Consider the following 14251-nt stretch of genomic DNA (forward strand, 5'->3'; position numbering starts at 1 on the left):
ATGGGTAATATCTCATTTAGCTCCAGTTTAAAGAACCTATTGATGGTTCTAGCATTGGTTGGGCTGCTGGCCACTGTGGTTGGGGCATTCTTTGTGTTGCTCCCCAAATAATGGAACCAGCTGCCCAGTGAGATCAGCTAAATTATTCAGGATCTGGGCCCTTGAAACACTGGCCCAGTGCATGTTCTGATGTTCCTTTTTTATTTCAATGTTATTCATCTCTGTAATTTACACCCCTGGCTTCTGTACACAATGCATTCAAGGTGTCAGAGTTTATTTATTTATTAATTATTTTTATAATAAATTTTTATTGATTTTGCATAATAAAGAAAAACATACACAACATATTATCCCCCTTCTTCTAACCCCCCCCTCCACGAACCCCCTCCTGCCACGAGAGAGTCCCATGAAAAGTGAGCAGTCGAAGGTGGTCCATTTTATAATTGGGTTTGTCCCCACCCCACCCTCTCTCCCTCCCCCCAGAACCTCCCCCTGCCACCAAGAGGCTCTAGGATGACAAGGAGAGATGAAGGCGAGTGTCCACCCAACTATCTATCTAAACATACATTATTAATTTTACATAATAAAAAAGACACACAAGCAAATAAAACATATCGCATTTTCAACCTCATACTTTGTTTAACATTGTCTTGGTGACTTCCTCGGATCCCTTCCTTCTGATTTTCATAATTTCATAATAATATTCATAGCAGATTTCTTCATCCCAATTTCAACCCTTATTCTTTAAACAGACATCCAGACAACTACAGTGGTGCCTCGCTAGATGAATTAAATTCGTTCCACGGGTCTTTTCTTATAACGAAAAATTCGTCTAGCGAATCCCATAGAAATGCGTTGAATTTTTTTTGAATTTTTTTTTTGCCCATAGGAACGCATTAATTGAATTTCAATGCATTCCTATGGGAAACCGCGATTCGCTAGACGAATTTTTCGTAAAACGAATTCGTCTAGTGAGGCAACCTCCGCTAGAAAAAAACCTTTCGTTAAGCGAAAATTTCGTTAAGCAGGGCATTCGTTAAGCGAGGTACCACTGTATACCTAATCTCTAAACTTATCCCTTTCCCTTCTTAACATATTAACCCTCTTCTTCTTCTTCTTCTTCTTCTTCTTCTTCTTCTTCTTCTTCTTCTTCTTCTTCTTCTTCTTCTTCTTCTTCTTCGCTGCAATTTGATCTCTTTGCCCACCATTCTTTTTGGTGATTTTATTTGTGTTTTGATTTGTTTCTTTGTTCTCTGCCTTGGGAATTTTCTGTCGCAGATTCTCTTAATTACAATTACAATAGTGTTAACTTTGGGGGCTGGGCAATAAAAGGCTTTGCGCAAAGCTCAATGAAGGCCTGTCTCCTCTTGGAGGTGGGGATTTTGGAGAGAGGCAAGTGGGTTGCTAATGACCTGTGCGCCCTCTCCTTAAGCAGGGCTATGTAAATCCCATGGAGCAGGCAAGGCTGTAAATCTAAATAAATGATGCCCAATTCCTGGCTCCTCAGGAGGAGGCTGTGCTTCAAACGGGGGTCTAGCTTGATCCCTTTCCATGTGGCTACACATGTTTTACATCCCATTAGTCATTCATTGCACTGTTTCAGTTGAGTTGTTAGACTGAAGGAGTTCACTGATTATCCAACATTACTACAGGCTTTTGTTAACTAATTCTCCTCCCTTGGGACAACCGTAATTGTGTATCAGGCTGGATTCATAAGCCAGTTAAAAATGGATTTCTGCTGAACTCCTTGCTCATAGCAGTGTTTCGATTAAAAATGTAATCAGCCTTCAGCTAATATGATAAAATTGGTAGAAGTGCTGCAAGACTAACTGATGGAATTACATCAAATGCATTCAAACAGTTGCATTTTTTGCTGCTTTTTTAGTGATCTGTTTCTTAATGTGTGTATGTTTGCTTTTATCTTCCAGGACCTGCGCAAACAGGTAGCTCCACTACTGAAAAGTTTCCAGGGCGAGGTAAGTGTTTGTGCTTTTTATTCTCATGTCCTTTATTTCAAGGTGGTGTGTGTTGCCTTTAAGGACTGGGATCCCCTCTTATGAGAGCATAATTTAATTTGTATTACATACGTTTTAGCACAATTGTATTTTTTTTCTTGGTATCTGTTAAAATAGCACTCTAAAGAGGTGATTGAAACACTCAATCAGAAGTGGGCAACCTTTTTTTCTCATTGGAAGGTCACTATAGGGTGGGAGTAGTTTGTCCCAGAGCCTGGATGTTGCTGGTGGGAGGAATCAGAGCTGTTGATTCATAACTCATTAATTTACTTCTATTTCAAGACTACTTTTCAAGTTTATATTTCCTAAACGAGCATACTGTTTTTAATAATAATAATAATAATTATTATTATTATTATGGTGATGGTGATGATGGTAGGACAACTCCCCCCAGCAACTCATTAAACCAAATCAGCAATAAGAGTGAAATGCCTCAAAAACCAGGAGGAGATGGTAAAACATTTACAGTAAAAAGAAATCTTCATTAACAGCTTAGCCCATTTTATTTTTATTTTTGAAATTGTACTGCTAAAAGAGCCAGAATTGCAGATTTGATTAGTTTCCCTTTGAAGGGGATGGTAGCTACGCCCAGGGTGGTCCACACCATTCCCTGACATAGTGATCCCAACTTCCCCTAGCAGTGGATACCAAGAGCCAGCCCCATAGGGTATAATTTTACATTAGGGGCTGTTGTTCATAGGAAGTGGGTAAGGGGTCAAAAAATCACGTGGGCATGCCCTGTACATAAGCAGCATCTGCTCTCATGCAGCACAATATTTGGTGTATTCTGCTCTCTTTAAGTTTAGAGTTCAACATGCAGGGAGACAAGCATCACAAGTTTTCATTGAGGAGACATTAAGAAAATTGTGGAACTCTTTACAGATATGGCACACCTACCACCCGTTTCCCTTGAAGAAGAGCTCGATTGAAACACCCCAACTGCATGTTATTGTTGCTGTCTATTTATTGGTTGGTTGGTTGGTTGGTTTGCTTGCATGCTTTAAGTAATCTTACTGTTCCTCCAAGGATTGCGTTCAGGGCCATCTTAAGCCTATCCCCCCCCCCAACATTTCCCAGAGTTTCTTTTTACAGCACTCCTGGCAGCTTTGCGGAGCTGGAGGAGGTGGGCAGCAGCCCATGGACACATTTGTAAACAGGAGAAAGCATGGCGCTTCTTAGGTGGGACCACGGCATCATCGTATCAGAAAGAGGAAAACTCTGCGGGACATATTTATAACTGGGGGACGGGGTTCCAAGCTAGCGCTGTGGTGCGCGTGATGCTGAAGCCAGACGTGAAGGCACAGTTCCACGCATCTTTCCCTTGCTTCCGTGCGCGATGTTGCTGTTTTGTTTGAACCAAAGCACCTCCGGAGGGCTGGCGAATTAAGCCAAGGCAGGGAAGAGCCGTGAGGGCTGGAGAGATGGCGGTTGGGGTGGGGAGGGGGAGGAGGAGGAGGCGGCAGCAGCAAGCACGGGGCTGTGAGAAAAGGCAGTGGGGCTCTTTGCGCAGGCAAGGCTGAGGGAAACGCCGCTGCCGCATCCCCGGGAAGATCCTCTCTCCACCGCCGCTCTCCTCTGCAGCAGCAGAGGAGCCATAGGGCTTAGTGGCTCATTGCCCCCCCCGCCAATGCTGGGGCGCCCCTGAAAGGCCGCCGCCCTGGCACAACGAGCCACTAGCCCCTATGGGAAGGACGCCTCTGATCATGTTCCCCACCCCATGTTATCCTCACAACAGGCCTGTAAGGTAGGTTAGCCTTGGAACAATTCCCACGAGTTGTATTGACTATATGCTACCAATCACTGGGTAGAAAGGGCAGGAGGGGGCTATTACACTCGTCCTGCATGTGGTCTTCCCAGGGGCATGGGACTGGCAAGTGAGGGAGTGAGAATGCTGGACCAACTGGGCCATAAGGTCTGATTTGAACTCAGCTCTTCTTATATTCACCCAGTGAACTTCATGGCTGTGTAGCAATTTGAATTCATGACATGCTAGTCGCACACTCTAACCACACCACCTTGGCTAGAGGGCTATCGTTGAATTTTATCCCTACACAGTTCAATACCGTTAGCCTCTTTTTAATATCAATCTCTATACTTCCACCAATTTCTGAAAACAAATAAGAGGGAAGCACAACTCTCCATGCATACGATTGAATTTCACAGTTCAAAAGGAACGCAGTCGGGACACAATTCAGAAAGGTTTCCAGTGGGATTGGCCCTTTATATAAGCTGATGACTGCTTCTTTTTGAAGCTTCCTGGGCTAGACTGACTGTTCTGAGACAGAGAAAGAAATGTGAATATTAGAAAAGGGAGCATCTAAACCTGATTCTGTGATGTCACTAAGCAGCTATTTTTAAGACTGGGTAAGGATTTCCTGAGGTCATCCGTATTCTTTTCATGTGGCGTAGCAGGGCTGTCCAAGAGCAACAGAGGAGTTCCTAATCCGGAGCCTGCTGGAGGGCAGATATTCTGAAATAACGTGGCCAGCTGTGCATTTTCTGTACCGGCCATTCTTGAGTTCTCATTTGATAAGGCAAGGGGATTTTAAAGGTAAACCCATTCACTCATTTTTAATGTGGAGGCACAAGGTGAAAATGTTAGGACATGAATGGGTGGCACCCATTAATTAACTTAGTTTCTCTGACTGGGTTTCGTGGTGCCAAATCAGCCAGTAAGGCACACCAAAACAATAGGTGCTCATGGATGCTGCTGTGGATACTAAATGTTATATTTATATTTTTTTATATGCTAAATTTTATATTTAGCCGTTGTCAAATTGGGCTGGGGGCCAGTCAGAGAAGGAGCAGCCTCTGTTGTTTCAAAATATTGCAGCAGCAGATGGTGTAACAGTGTGTGCGCTTGTCTTCCTCTCTCCAGCTCTCCTTACAGGTTCTGAAAGTCCGCAGTCTTGCATAGTCCCAGTTACCAAGCATTCATGAGCACAACCCCTTGTTTGGGTCCATTTCCTGCTTGTTACAGATCACACAGTTTACCCATTTAGAACCAGACTATGCTGGGTTACCTGGTGAATGTCATCATTCGTAGGGCATGAATGCCCTATCAAAAACCTACTTCTGGAAAAGAGTTCTGTGCGACCCAAAAGCTTGTTGAATGTCAAATACTCCAGCGAAGGCATCACCTCCCTTGCTTTCTTTCATAGCATTACAATGGAACCTCGGGTTGCGAACCTGTTTGTTCGCAACTCGCAGCGCCGCGTCTGTGCACGCGCGTGATGCGATTCGGCACTTAAGCGCAAAGCGCAATTTAGTGCTTCTGCGCATGCGTGAGCGCCAAAACCTGGAAGTAACCTGTTCCGGGTTTGGCGCGTACATAACCCGAAAGTGCGCAACCTGCAGCGATCACACCCCGAGGTATGACTGTACCTGCTTTATTTAGTGCCCCCATCCCGCTGCCAAGATCCCTTACGTTGAACTTTGCAAGCCTAATTAATCCAATTTCTTTACTTTAGACTTGCTCCATGATGGCTCAATTAGAGCAGCATCTGAACTGTGGTTCAATATCCAGGCCAGCTTTTGTAATTGGAACCACATTTTCCTTCTGAGGAGCTGCAGCTGGTTTGGTTCTGCTCATGCAGAAAAAGGATATAACCTTGCATAACATAGGAAATGAACGGTTGAGAGAGAAGCCAAATTCAATTTCAGTCAGATATTTTGAGGATAAGTCCATGATCTATGGAAGCAGGGGAATGAAAAGTGTGTGTTCTGTGGAAAGCAGTGTCTTCAGCAGTCTATTAATCATGGCCAGGCTGGGCGCTTCTTGTTCTGTTGCATTAGCACCGATTTCGAGGAGAGAGGCTGGCGAGCAGCCAGGTGCTCCAGGAGTTAACCTCTTCAAGACCCAAAGCTGCTTTGCTGTCGAATAAATGCAGTGTTGCGGTCAGAAACAATGTAATGGGGTGGGTGGGGTGGGGTGGGGGAACACCAGATAGCTCCCAGAAGCAATCGTTGAGCTAAGCTATTACAAATTGCTCCAGATCGTGGAAGTCACGTGTTGAAATCTACAGCTTTTTATTTCATTGATTGAGGCTCCGAAAGTTGCAGCCTTTTGATTAAAAGGTTTTACTCAGTCATTGTGATAAAACCCAAACAATCTGGAGCAAATCTAATATGTCCTCCAGGATAATTGATACCCTTTAATTTCCTCCCTGTGGCAGCAGCAACTTGTGTGTTGTGGATAGCCAGGGAAGGAGCCTCCCTCTGTCTCTGGCATTGGATCAGCTGTAGGTTGTAAGGACTCTGCTCCAAGAAGGGAAGCAAAGAGAACAAGGGGATAAGGGGGCATGAGAAAAGCAAAGTGCCTTGATGAGATTTGGGGGTGGCGGTGGCATTGATGGGCTTGGGCTACAGAAGATTTGATGGGTGCAACTTGGATTTTAGGGGTAGGGTACAGAGTGTTTTGAGATGCAGCTGGCGCTGTGGGTTAAACCACAGAGCCTAGGGCTTGCTGATCAGGTCGGCGGTTTCGAATCCCCGCGATGGAGTGAGCTCCCGTTGCTCGGTTCCAGCTCCTGCCAGCCTAGCAGTTCGAAAGCACGTCAATGTGCAAGTAGATAAATAGGTACCACTACAGCGGGAAGGTAAACGGCGTTTCCGTGTACTGCTCTGGTTCGCCAGAAGCGGCTTTGTCATGCTGGCCACATGACCTGGAAGCTGTACGCCGGCTCCCTCAGCCAGTAACGCAAGATGAGCGCCACAACCCCAGTCGGTCACAACTGGGCCTAATGGTCAAGGGTCCCTTTACCTTTCTTGTTGTTTAGTCGTTTAGTCGTGTCCGACTCTTCGTGACCCCATGGACCATAGCACGCCAGGCACTCCTGTCTTCCACTGCCTCCCACAGTTTGGTCAAACTCATGTTCGTAGCTTCGAGAACACTGTCCAACCATCTCGTCCTCTGTCGTCCCCTTCTCCTAGTGCCCTCAATCTTTCCCAACATCAGGGTCTTTTCCAGGGAGTCTTCTCTTCTCATGAGGTGGCCAAAGTATTGGAGCCTCAGCTTCACGATCTGTCCTTCCAGTGAGCACTCAGGGCTGATTTCCTTCAGAATGGATAGGTTTGATCTTCTTGCAGTCCATGGGACTCTCAAGAGTCTCCTCCAGCACCAGAATTCAAAAGCATCAATTCTGAAGGGGCCCTTTACCTTACAGAGTGTTTATTTTGTGGGTTTTTCCCCTGGTTTTGGGGTCGGGCATTGATGCATAAAGAGTTCACATGATTTCATGTGGGTGAAAGGGTGGAAAAAAGCCGGTATTTCCCCTCATCCCCCCCCCAATCCCTTTTAAAAGAGACTTGATGTCAAATTGCAGGTTACTTTGTCCTGAAAAGAACTTGTTTTCTTTGTGATTTTCCAAGCGCACTGACTGGCAGTTTTGATGCATTTAGGGCATGTTCGAAGACTGCTACCTAATCTGTTTCCCCAATCAGTTTGCGGGCGACACCTTCCACTCCAGAAACCTCTCTGTGAATTGACTGTTGGCCTCACAGAGAGGTCTCGGAAATATCCAGCTGACCTGGAATTCTTCCTCTTGAAAGTATCTGACTGGTGCTGTGATCAAAGGGCAGGTGGAGTGCCCCTCTGCACCTTCGCTGCAGAATTGGTCTGTCCAGAGTGGACAGAGCCAAGGAGCTGCTTCACTCAAGCCAGCAGCGGCTGTGAGCCAGTGACATGGGTACCTCGTGCCATGCCAACCAAATCATTGTGGGCCATGTGATTCCCCTTTGAAGGCTGCGAGCAACTCTGAGGTGAAATTGACAGGAGTTACTCATATCCTGAAAGAGGAGGGCGAAGCTGGGCAGCGGCAGTAGAGTCAGCAAGTGTGAAAACCTTGAAGTTTGGTGATGGAGTGCCAAAGAGGCTTGGCTGTCCTAGAGGTGGAAGAATGGCACGTTTCTCCTTTCCGTACCAGGGAGGAGGCATCCTGCCTCAGCTAACTGGCTCCCCTCTGAAACATTGCATTTTACAAATGGGGTAGACACGTGGTAGGTTGTTCTGGCAACAGTAGGCATGTGCCTACCTTGTAGACCCTAGGTACTGAAATCGGGGGGGGGGGCGCTTCCAGAATGCTGCGGGGTGGCAGTGATGACAGCAAAAAGCAAACCCTTCAAATGAAAAATGAAACAAAAGAAATAACATGGATCTCCTTTAAAACTCCTACTTTTAAGCTTGCAAATGGTTAAATCTTTGAGAAGACTGGAACTCTTTAGTCAGGTAGACAAATTGGAAAAAAGACAAATTGGAAGATTTGGCTGGTGCCAAGTACTGCAGCAAAGCATTTTGATTGGGGTCAGGTTTGGGACCACATGGCTCCATTTTTATGCCAGTTTCACTGGACTCTATTGTATTTCCAAACCCTAATTGGTTTAGGATCAGGATACTTAAATGAGCCTCCCAGCCTACCCTTTCTTGTAATTAGGGGAGGACCTGCTCAGTTTCCAGTGCCATCTGTAGTTCATTTGGTGGGTATGCAGGATACGGCCTTCTCTGTAGTGGTAGCCAACTTATAGCTTGCATCCCCGGTTTTTTAAAACTGCCTGGAAATTAGCTATGCTCTTTTGTATGTTAATTTTTAATCCAGAGAAGACAATTTGGTAGAAAGTTGCTGTCTTTTTTCCTTTTTGCTGAGATAAATAAAGCACACGCTGCAGCCTATTAGTTCATGATGTAGGTTTCGCTGTTGGCATTAAAAGCAAAAAGGTGCATTTATTGATCTTGGCGCAGCCGATATTGTACCTGTCCAGTAAGTGCTACATAATGGTTTAGAGCATGCATTGTTTATCATGGGGCTGTTAGGATGTATCGCTTCCTAAGCTGACATGTTAATGGCTTGGTTGAGAGGCAGGCCTGGTTCTGAAGCAACAGCTGTGTCACTGCTCTCTATTAATTGCACTTCTTGGGCCACAGCTCCCCCATTGCTTCCTGGGTTTGCTTGCTCGATTCAGGCTGGTGCAGGTTGAAAAAGATGAGCAAAGTGACCGTTTGGAGCTTCATGGGGTGCTACAGGGCAGTTTCACAACTGCTTGCAATTGCTGCTTTAATCAATCAATCAATCAATTGTCCACCCTTCCCCCCAAGGTCCCAGTTTGCTGGGAAGGCAGCTGTGTCATTGTGTCTGCCAGACCCAGAATAGGCAACATGTGCGGTGAGGGCAATGTTAAGACATGGATATGCACAAAGCGCATCAGTATCTAAAGGTCTTCCGGTCCACAGAGCACAAGAAGTTGAACCTGAGAAAGGAAGGGGCCAAGGATATGGGGGAGGGGGTTGAGATGACTTGAGATAAGACCTAAAGCTAGGAAACCAACCTTGGTTGGATGAGATTGAGAAGATGGTCAGCAGAGAGGCCTAGGAAGCCATTAGGTCTGTGGGATATTTTGGACTAGGGTGCTCTGCTTCTTCCTACATACTGATCCACCAGTCTCATGTGCAAAGCAATTTTTGAGAGGAATTACCCAACCTGGATAGTATATTGCAAATAGCCTTATTTCCTGTCAAGCCACTGCAAGTCATGATAAATGAGACTGTAAACAGAGTAAAAATGACGTCTCTTAGAATTCTAGAGCAGAGTGAAATAAACCCTTAAGCTGGTACATTGCATGGATTCTGTGCTTGCTGACGCCTTTTAACCAGGTGTGCTTTCTCTGTTAATGAGAGAATGAATGTTGGAATTAAAAAATGCTTCCTTGCCAACCACTTTACTGTGGCTTCTTTGGAAAAAGCAGGAGGCATCAAGGTAGCCCATCTCCCCAAATATAGAAGGAAACAATTATTATGATAGCGGTGGTGCTGATACTATTGCTGCCAATAAAATTATTATTAATAAATAGTTCTTAGCATTGTAGAGCATCTTCATGTGTTGAAAGCTCTTCACATTCATTATCATGCTGTGGTGTGAACAAAAGTCCTGTAAGCGAGGTCAGTATTATACCCATATTACATATGGGAGAGTGGAGATAGAGAGAGAGAGAGAGAGAGAGAGAGAGAGAGAGAGAGAGAGAGAGAGAGAGAGAGAGAGAGAGAGTAGCTTGCTTAAGGCTACCTAGTAGTTTATGCCAGAGGTGAGATTCATTAGCAGCAACAAAATTCGCACATAGGATAGCTATAGCAACGGGTGCGCGCGTGCGCATAATAGTTATTTGTTCTATTGTTACGGTACTTGATGCATGGCATTCCTCAACCTTTGCCATAACTTCTGCTGACTTAAAAATGACAAACATATGTACTACTGAAGATATTTTTTATTCTGTACCTAGATATTATTCTTGAAAATGAATAAAAATATGCCCAAAACAGGAATAGCAATAACAACGACAGTTTGCCTGCACCTCTAAATCTAAGAAGTGCATCCAGCCTGCAAATGTCAGGACTTTAGTCCCCAGTGGGTCTAGGACCGGTGACACAATGTTTGAGAGGTCTTTGCATTGCTCTGGCCAAGGAGGGGGAATTGTAGGAGGACCAGCCAAGCAAGTCCCAACAGCCACAGGGTGTCTGAGTCAGGCTTGCTGGACAGTCTGAGATACTAGGAATGCCTATTCCTTGCTGCCTCTTCTTGCTGCCCTCTCACTCTACCCTCCTCTTCGCAGGAACCAGATTTGGCTGTAAAGGGCTGGTAGTAAAAAAATAAAAAATCTGACGCCTACATTATGGAACTGGAAATGTTTTTCCAATCCTGCTGTTCTCATGTGGAGCTCTGACCTTCTAGCTTTAAAGGAGACATGAACTGGCATCCCCAGAAATGTTTATGAAGCCATAAATTTACCCTCGCTTGTGTAAGTGGTAGTATTTTCTTCCTCTATAACTGATCTGAAGATCCTTTCTTCTCCCCCTTTTATTTTCCAGATTGATGCTTTGGGCAAAAGAAGCAAAGAAGCCGAGGCAGCATTCTTGAATGTCTACAAGAGATTAATTGATGTTCCAGGTATGCAGACTTATTGTCCTGTTATGAAAAGCAAATGATGTCTGGAGTTTCATGTCCTGGCGGGCCTTTTCTCCTTTGCCTGTCAGTTGGCTGTGTATTTGAGAAGTATTTCACCAATCAATACGCTGCAATACTTTCTAATGGGAAGAAATCGTAAGTGAGGTTTACTGGCTAGCATTTCAGGGAACGATCTGGGATTAACTGTTTATTTGTTTAGAGCACTTGTCTTCAGCTGCTGGATCAGCACCCACTAGTGCAGGGGTGGCCAACTCCCAAGAGACTGCGATCTACCGTGTTTCTCCTAAAATAAGATGTGCCTCTAAAATAAGCCATGGCACGATCTTTTAAAGGCAAAAAAATATAAGACATGCCCCAAAAATAAGACGTGTTGGGGGGTACTGGTACCTACCCGACCCAGCGGGAGCTGGCAAACGCAGCAGCGCGCGCCGCACCGAGCCCCAGCCGAGCAGGAGGCCCGGCGCCGCGCCGAGCTCCGACTGAACGGGCCCCAGGAGCCGGCAGCGGGTGGCGCGCGAAGCCGCAGGAGCCGGCAGCAGCCCCAGCCGCGCCGCGTGAAGCCCAGGGACCCAGCAGCAGGCTCAGCGGGCGGCGCACGAAGCCGCAGGACCCGGCAGGAGCCGGCAGCAGCCCCAGCCGCACCGCACCGCACCGCACCGCGTGAAGCCCAGGGACCCAGCAGCAGACTCAGCGGGCGGCGCACGAAGCCGCAGGAGCCGGCAGCAGCCCCAGCCGCACCGCGCTGCGTGAAGCCCCAGGACCCAGCAGCGGGCGGCGCGCGAAGCTGCAGGAGCCGGCAGGAGCCGGCAGCAGCCTCAGCCATGCCACGTGAAGCCCTGGGACCCAGCAGCAGGCTTAGCGGGCGGCGCAAAAAAGCCCCGTACCATACTTAATACCAATGCTGTACCATGCTTAATAAAAAAATAAGACATCCCCTGAAAATAAGCCGCGATGTGTTTTTTAAGAGGAAAAATAAATATAAGACGTGTCTTATTTTAGGAGAAACACGGTACTCACAGAGTTGGAAACTGGCAGTGATCTACCCCTTTTTGGGGTTCAGGTCAAAGGAGGAAGGCCCATTTGGGGGGGTTCAGGTCAAAGTTTTTGAGTTTTTCAAGGAGGAGGTAAAACGCTGCAGATGTCCAGTGATCTACTGGTAGATCATGATCTACCTGCTGGACATGCCTGCACTAGTGGGTTGCAGCCTGGTCCAAGGTGGGTCGCAACAAGAGCACTATGACCATACAAATAAATGGGTAAAAGAAATAAGAAATGGGTCCCCAAAGGCATGTTTGGGTTAAGAGTGGGTCCTTGGTGTGAAAAAGTTAATCTGATTCAGAGAATTTATAGCCCACTCTTTATTACAAAACAACCCCAGGGCGGGTTACAATACAAAAAATAAATACACAATAAAGCCAGTTACATAAAACTAACAAATTAATCATTGCATAAAGCTGTTTGACAAGTCAGAAAGGGGAGACTGCTCAACTCCACAAGCAGTTCAGCCAAAGGCCTGGGTTAATAAATGGGTTCTTAAATGGTTCTAAAAACACATCAGGTTTGGTGGCAGTAGAATCTGTGATGGGAATACATTCCACAGGTGGGTTGCAGGTACTGAGTATGTTCTCACGTGTTGCCAAATAGCACACACTTGGCAAATGTCTAGGCCATTGTGTACATGGGAGCAGGCGGGCAGTCCATCACATCTCACAATTCTGGGTCTGGTATGGGAGTTGCTGCGTTAGACACAGCTGCTAGATACTGCTGTATCCAAGGTGCTACAGAGCTGAGTGACTTTATCATCCAAGTGCCATGCAAACAGTGCACAGCAAAGTGCTGCTGCTTCATCGTCTACAACTCCTTGGTAAACCAAAGGGCACTATGGACCCTGCAGCATTGGAGAGGACCCTTAGGAACAATCGTGTCTTCATCTTGCTATCCCATGGTGAGACCAGGGCCTCAACCAGATCACTAGCTCTACTGCCACTGGAGGTTTTGCTCACATTCCATTGTTTCGAGAGCAGGCTGTTTCTGAAAGCTATGTTGTATGTGGATGGTCCGCTCGCTTGGCCATGTGGCCTCTTATCTGTTTTATTTGTTTTAAAAGCATTTATATATAGCAAAATATTTCAAAAACTTCTAAGTGGTGTACTGTCTTTAATAAAAAAAAACCCCAATGATATGTGATTAAAATAAAAACACAACCTAAAACAAATGGGACAGCAATATAAAAACACAGAAAAGCGTATAAAAGAGGAATACCGCATATTCAAACACATAAAACACGGTCCAATTTTATGGGTCAGGAAAAGCCTGGGCAAATATAAGGCAGACTGGAAACTTTATCGGAATGGATGCACACCAAATGTATGCTGTAACCATCAGCCATGTGCTTCCTCTGAGCTTGCTCTCCAAGCTCAAAAATTGATATGATTGGGAAATGTATTGTGAGTAATGAGGACTGATTCTATTACATGGTTGTCTATAATTATAAAGCAAGATTTTTCCTCTCTCTGTGTGTGTTTGGCTTTTTATTCCAAGCATTCTGGTTTCCAGGCTCTCCCTTTTCTCTTTTTCTCTTTTCATTATCATACCCATAGTTTATAAAAGGCTTTTTAGGCCGCACTGTTGATTCTTGTAAATTCTGCTTCTATCCATAGCTAAAAGTAGTAGCGTAGCAATGTAAAAGAGCTGGTTCTTGGGTATTCAACAATCTACACTCCATGGTTTCAAAGCTTTGATTTGAGTGTTGGGAGAATTCCTTCACCAGGGAACCAGTGGTTAGGGACATTTGCTGGATGATGCTGAAGGGCATTCCTAAAATATGGGGCAGCACCTTCCTCTGGTTGGATTAGTCAGCTTCCTGCCAGTCTTTTGCCTCCTCACCAGCAGGAGGAGGCAAACCCACTTTCTAGACTGACTGGTAGAGCAAGGACAGCTCCTCTATCCCATAATAAGGCTCAGGAAGCAGCTGCAGCTAGAATATGCCCTACGTGAAAACTGATTGCAGTCTTGACAAACCGGGTTAACAGAGAAAACACATCCAATGTACACAATCATAAACCAAAGAATTATATGTAATGAGCCTAAGCCCAGACTTTGCAGTGAATCTGGGCCTACACAGATTGAATTGTACACATGTGCACCTTTAGGAATGTTAGAACATGGAAGTCCGCCTCATGCAAAATCACACTCATCTAGCCCAGTATTGTCTACCATGACTGGCAGCACCTCTCCAGGGTTTCAGAAAGTAACCATACCATATTTGGGGGATTATACCTAAAA

At 45.6% G+C, this 14251-nt stretch overlaps 1 protein-coding gene across 11 annotated transcripts in view; it reads left to right on the forward strand.

Moving 5' to 3' along the window:
• CUX1 (cut like homeobox 1) overlaps positions 1 to 14251 on the forward strand; it is a 265020-nt gene that overhangs the window by 116400 nt on the left and 134369 nt on the right. For all 11 annotated transcript variants that reach the window (XM_060268517.2, XM_035138885.3, XM_035138890.3 and 8 more), the window contains exons 3-4: positions 1929 to 1976; positions 10870 to 10948. In XM_060268517.2, coding sequence (XP_060124500.2) covers positions 1929 to 1976; positions 10870 to 10948 — 127 coding nt within the window. The remainder of the gene's footprint in view (positions 1 to 1928; positions 1977 to 10869; positions 10949 to 14251) is intronic.

This window comes from Zootoca vivipara, chromosome 14, assembly GCF_965207765.1.
Source record: "Zootoca vivipara chromosome 14, rZooViv2.hap1.1, whole genome shotgun sequence".
NCBI classification, from domain to species: Eukaryota; Metazoa; Chordata; class Lepidosauria; order Squamata; family Lacertidae; genus Zootoca; species Zootoca vivipara.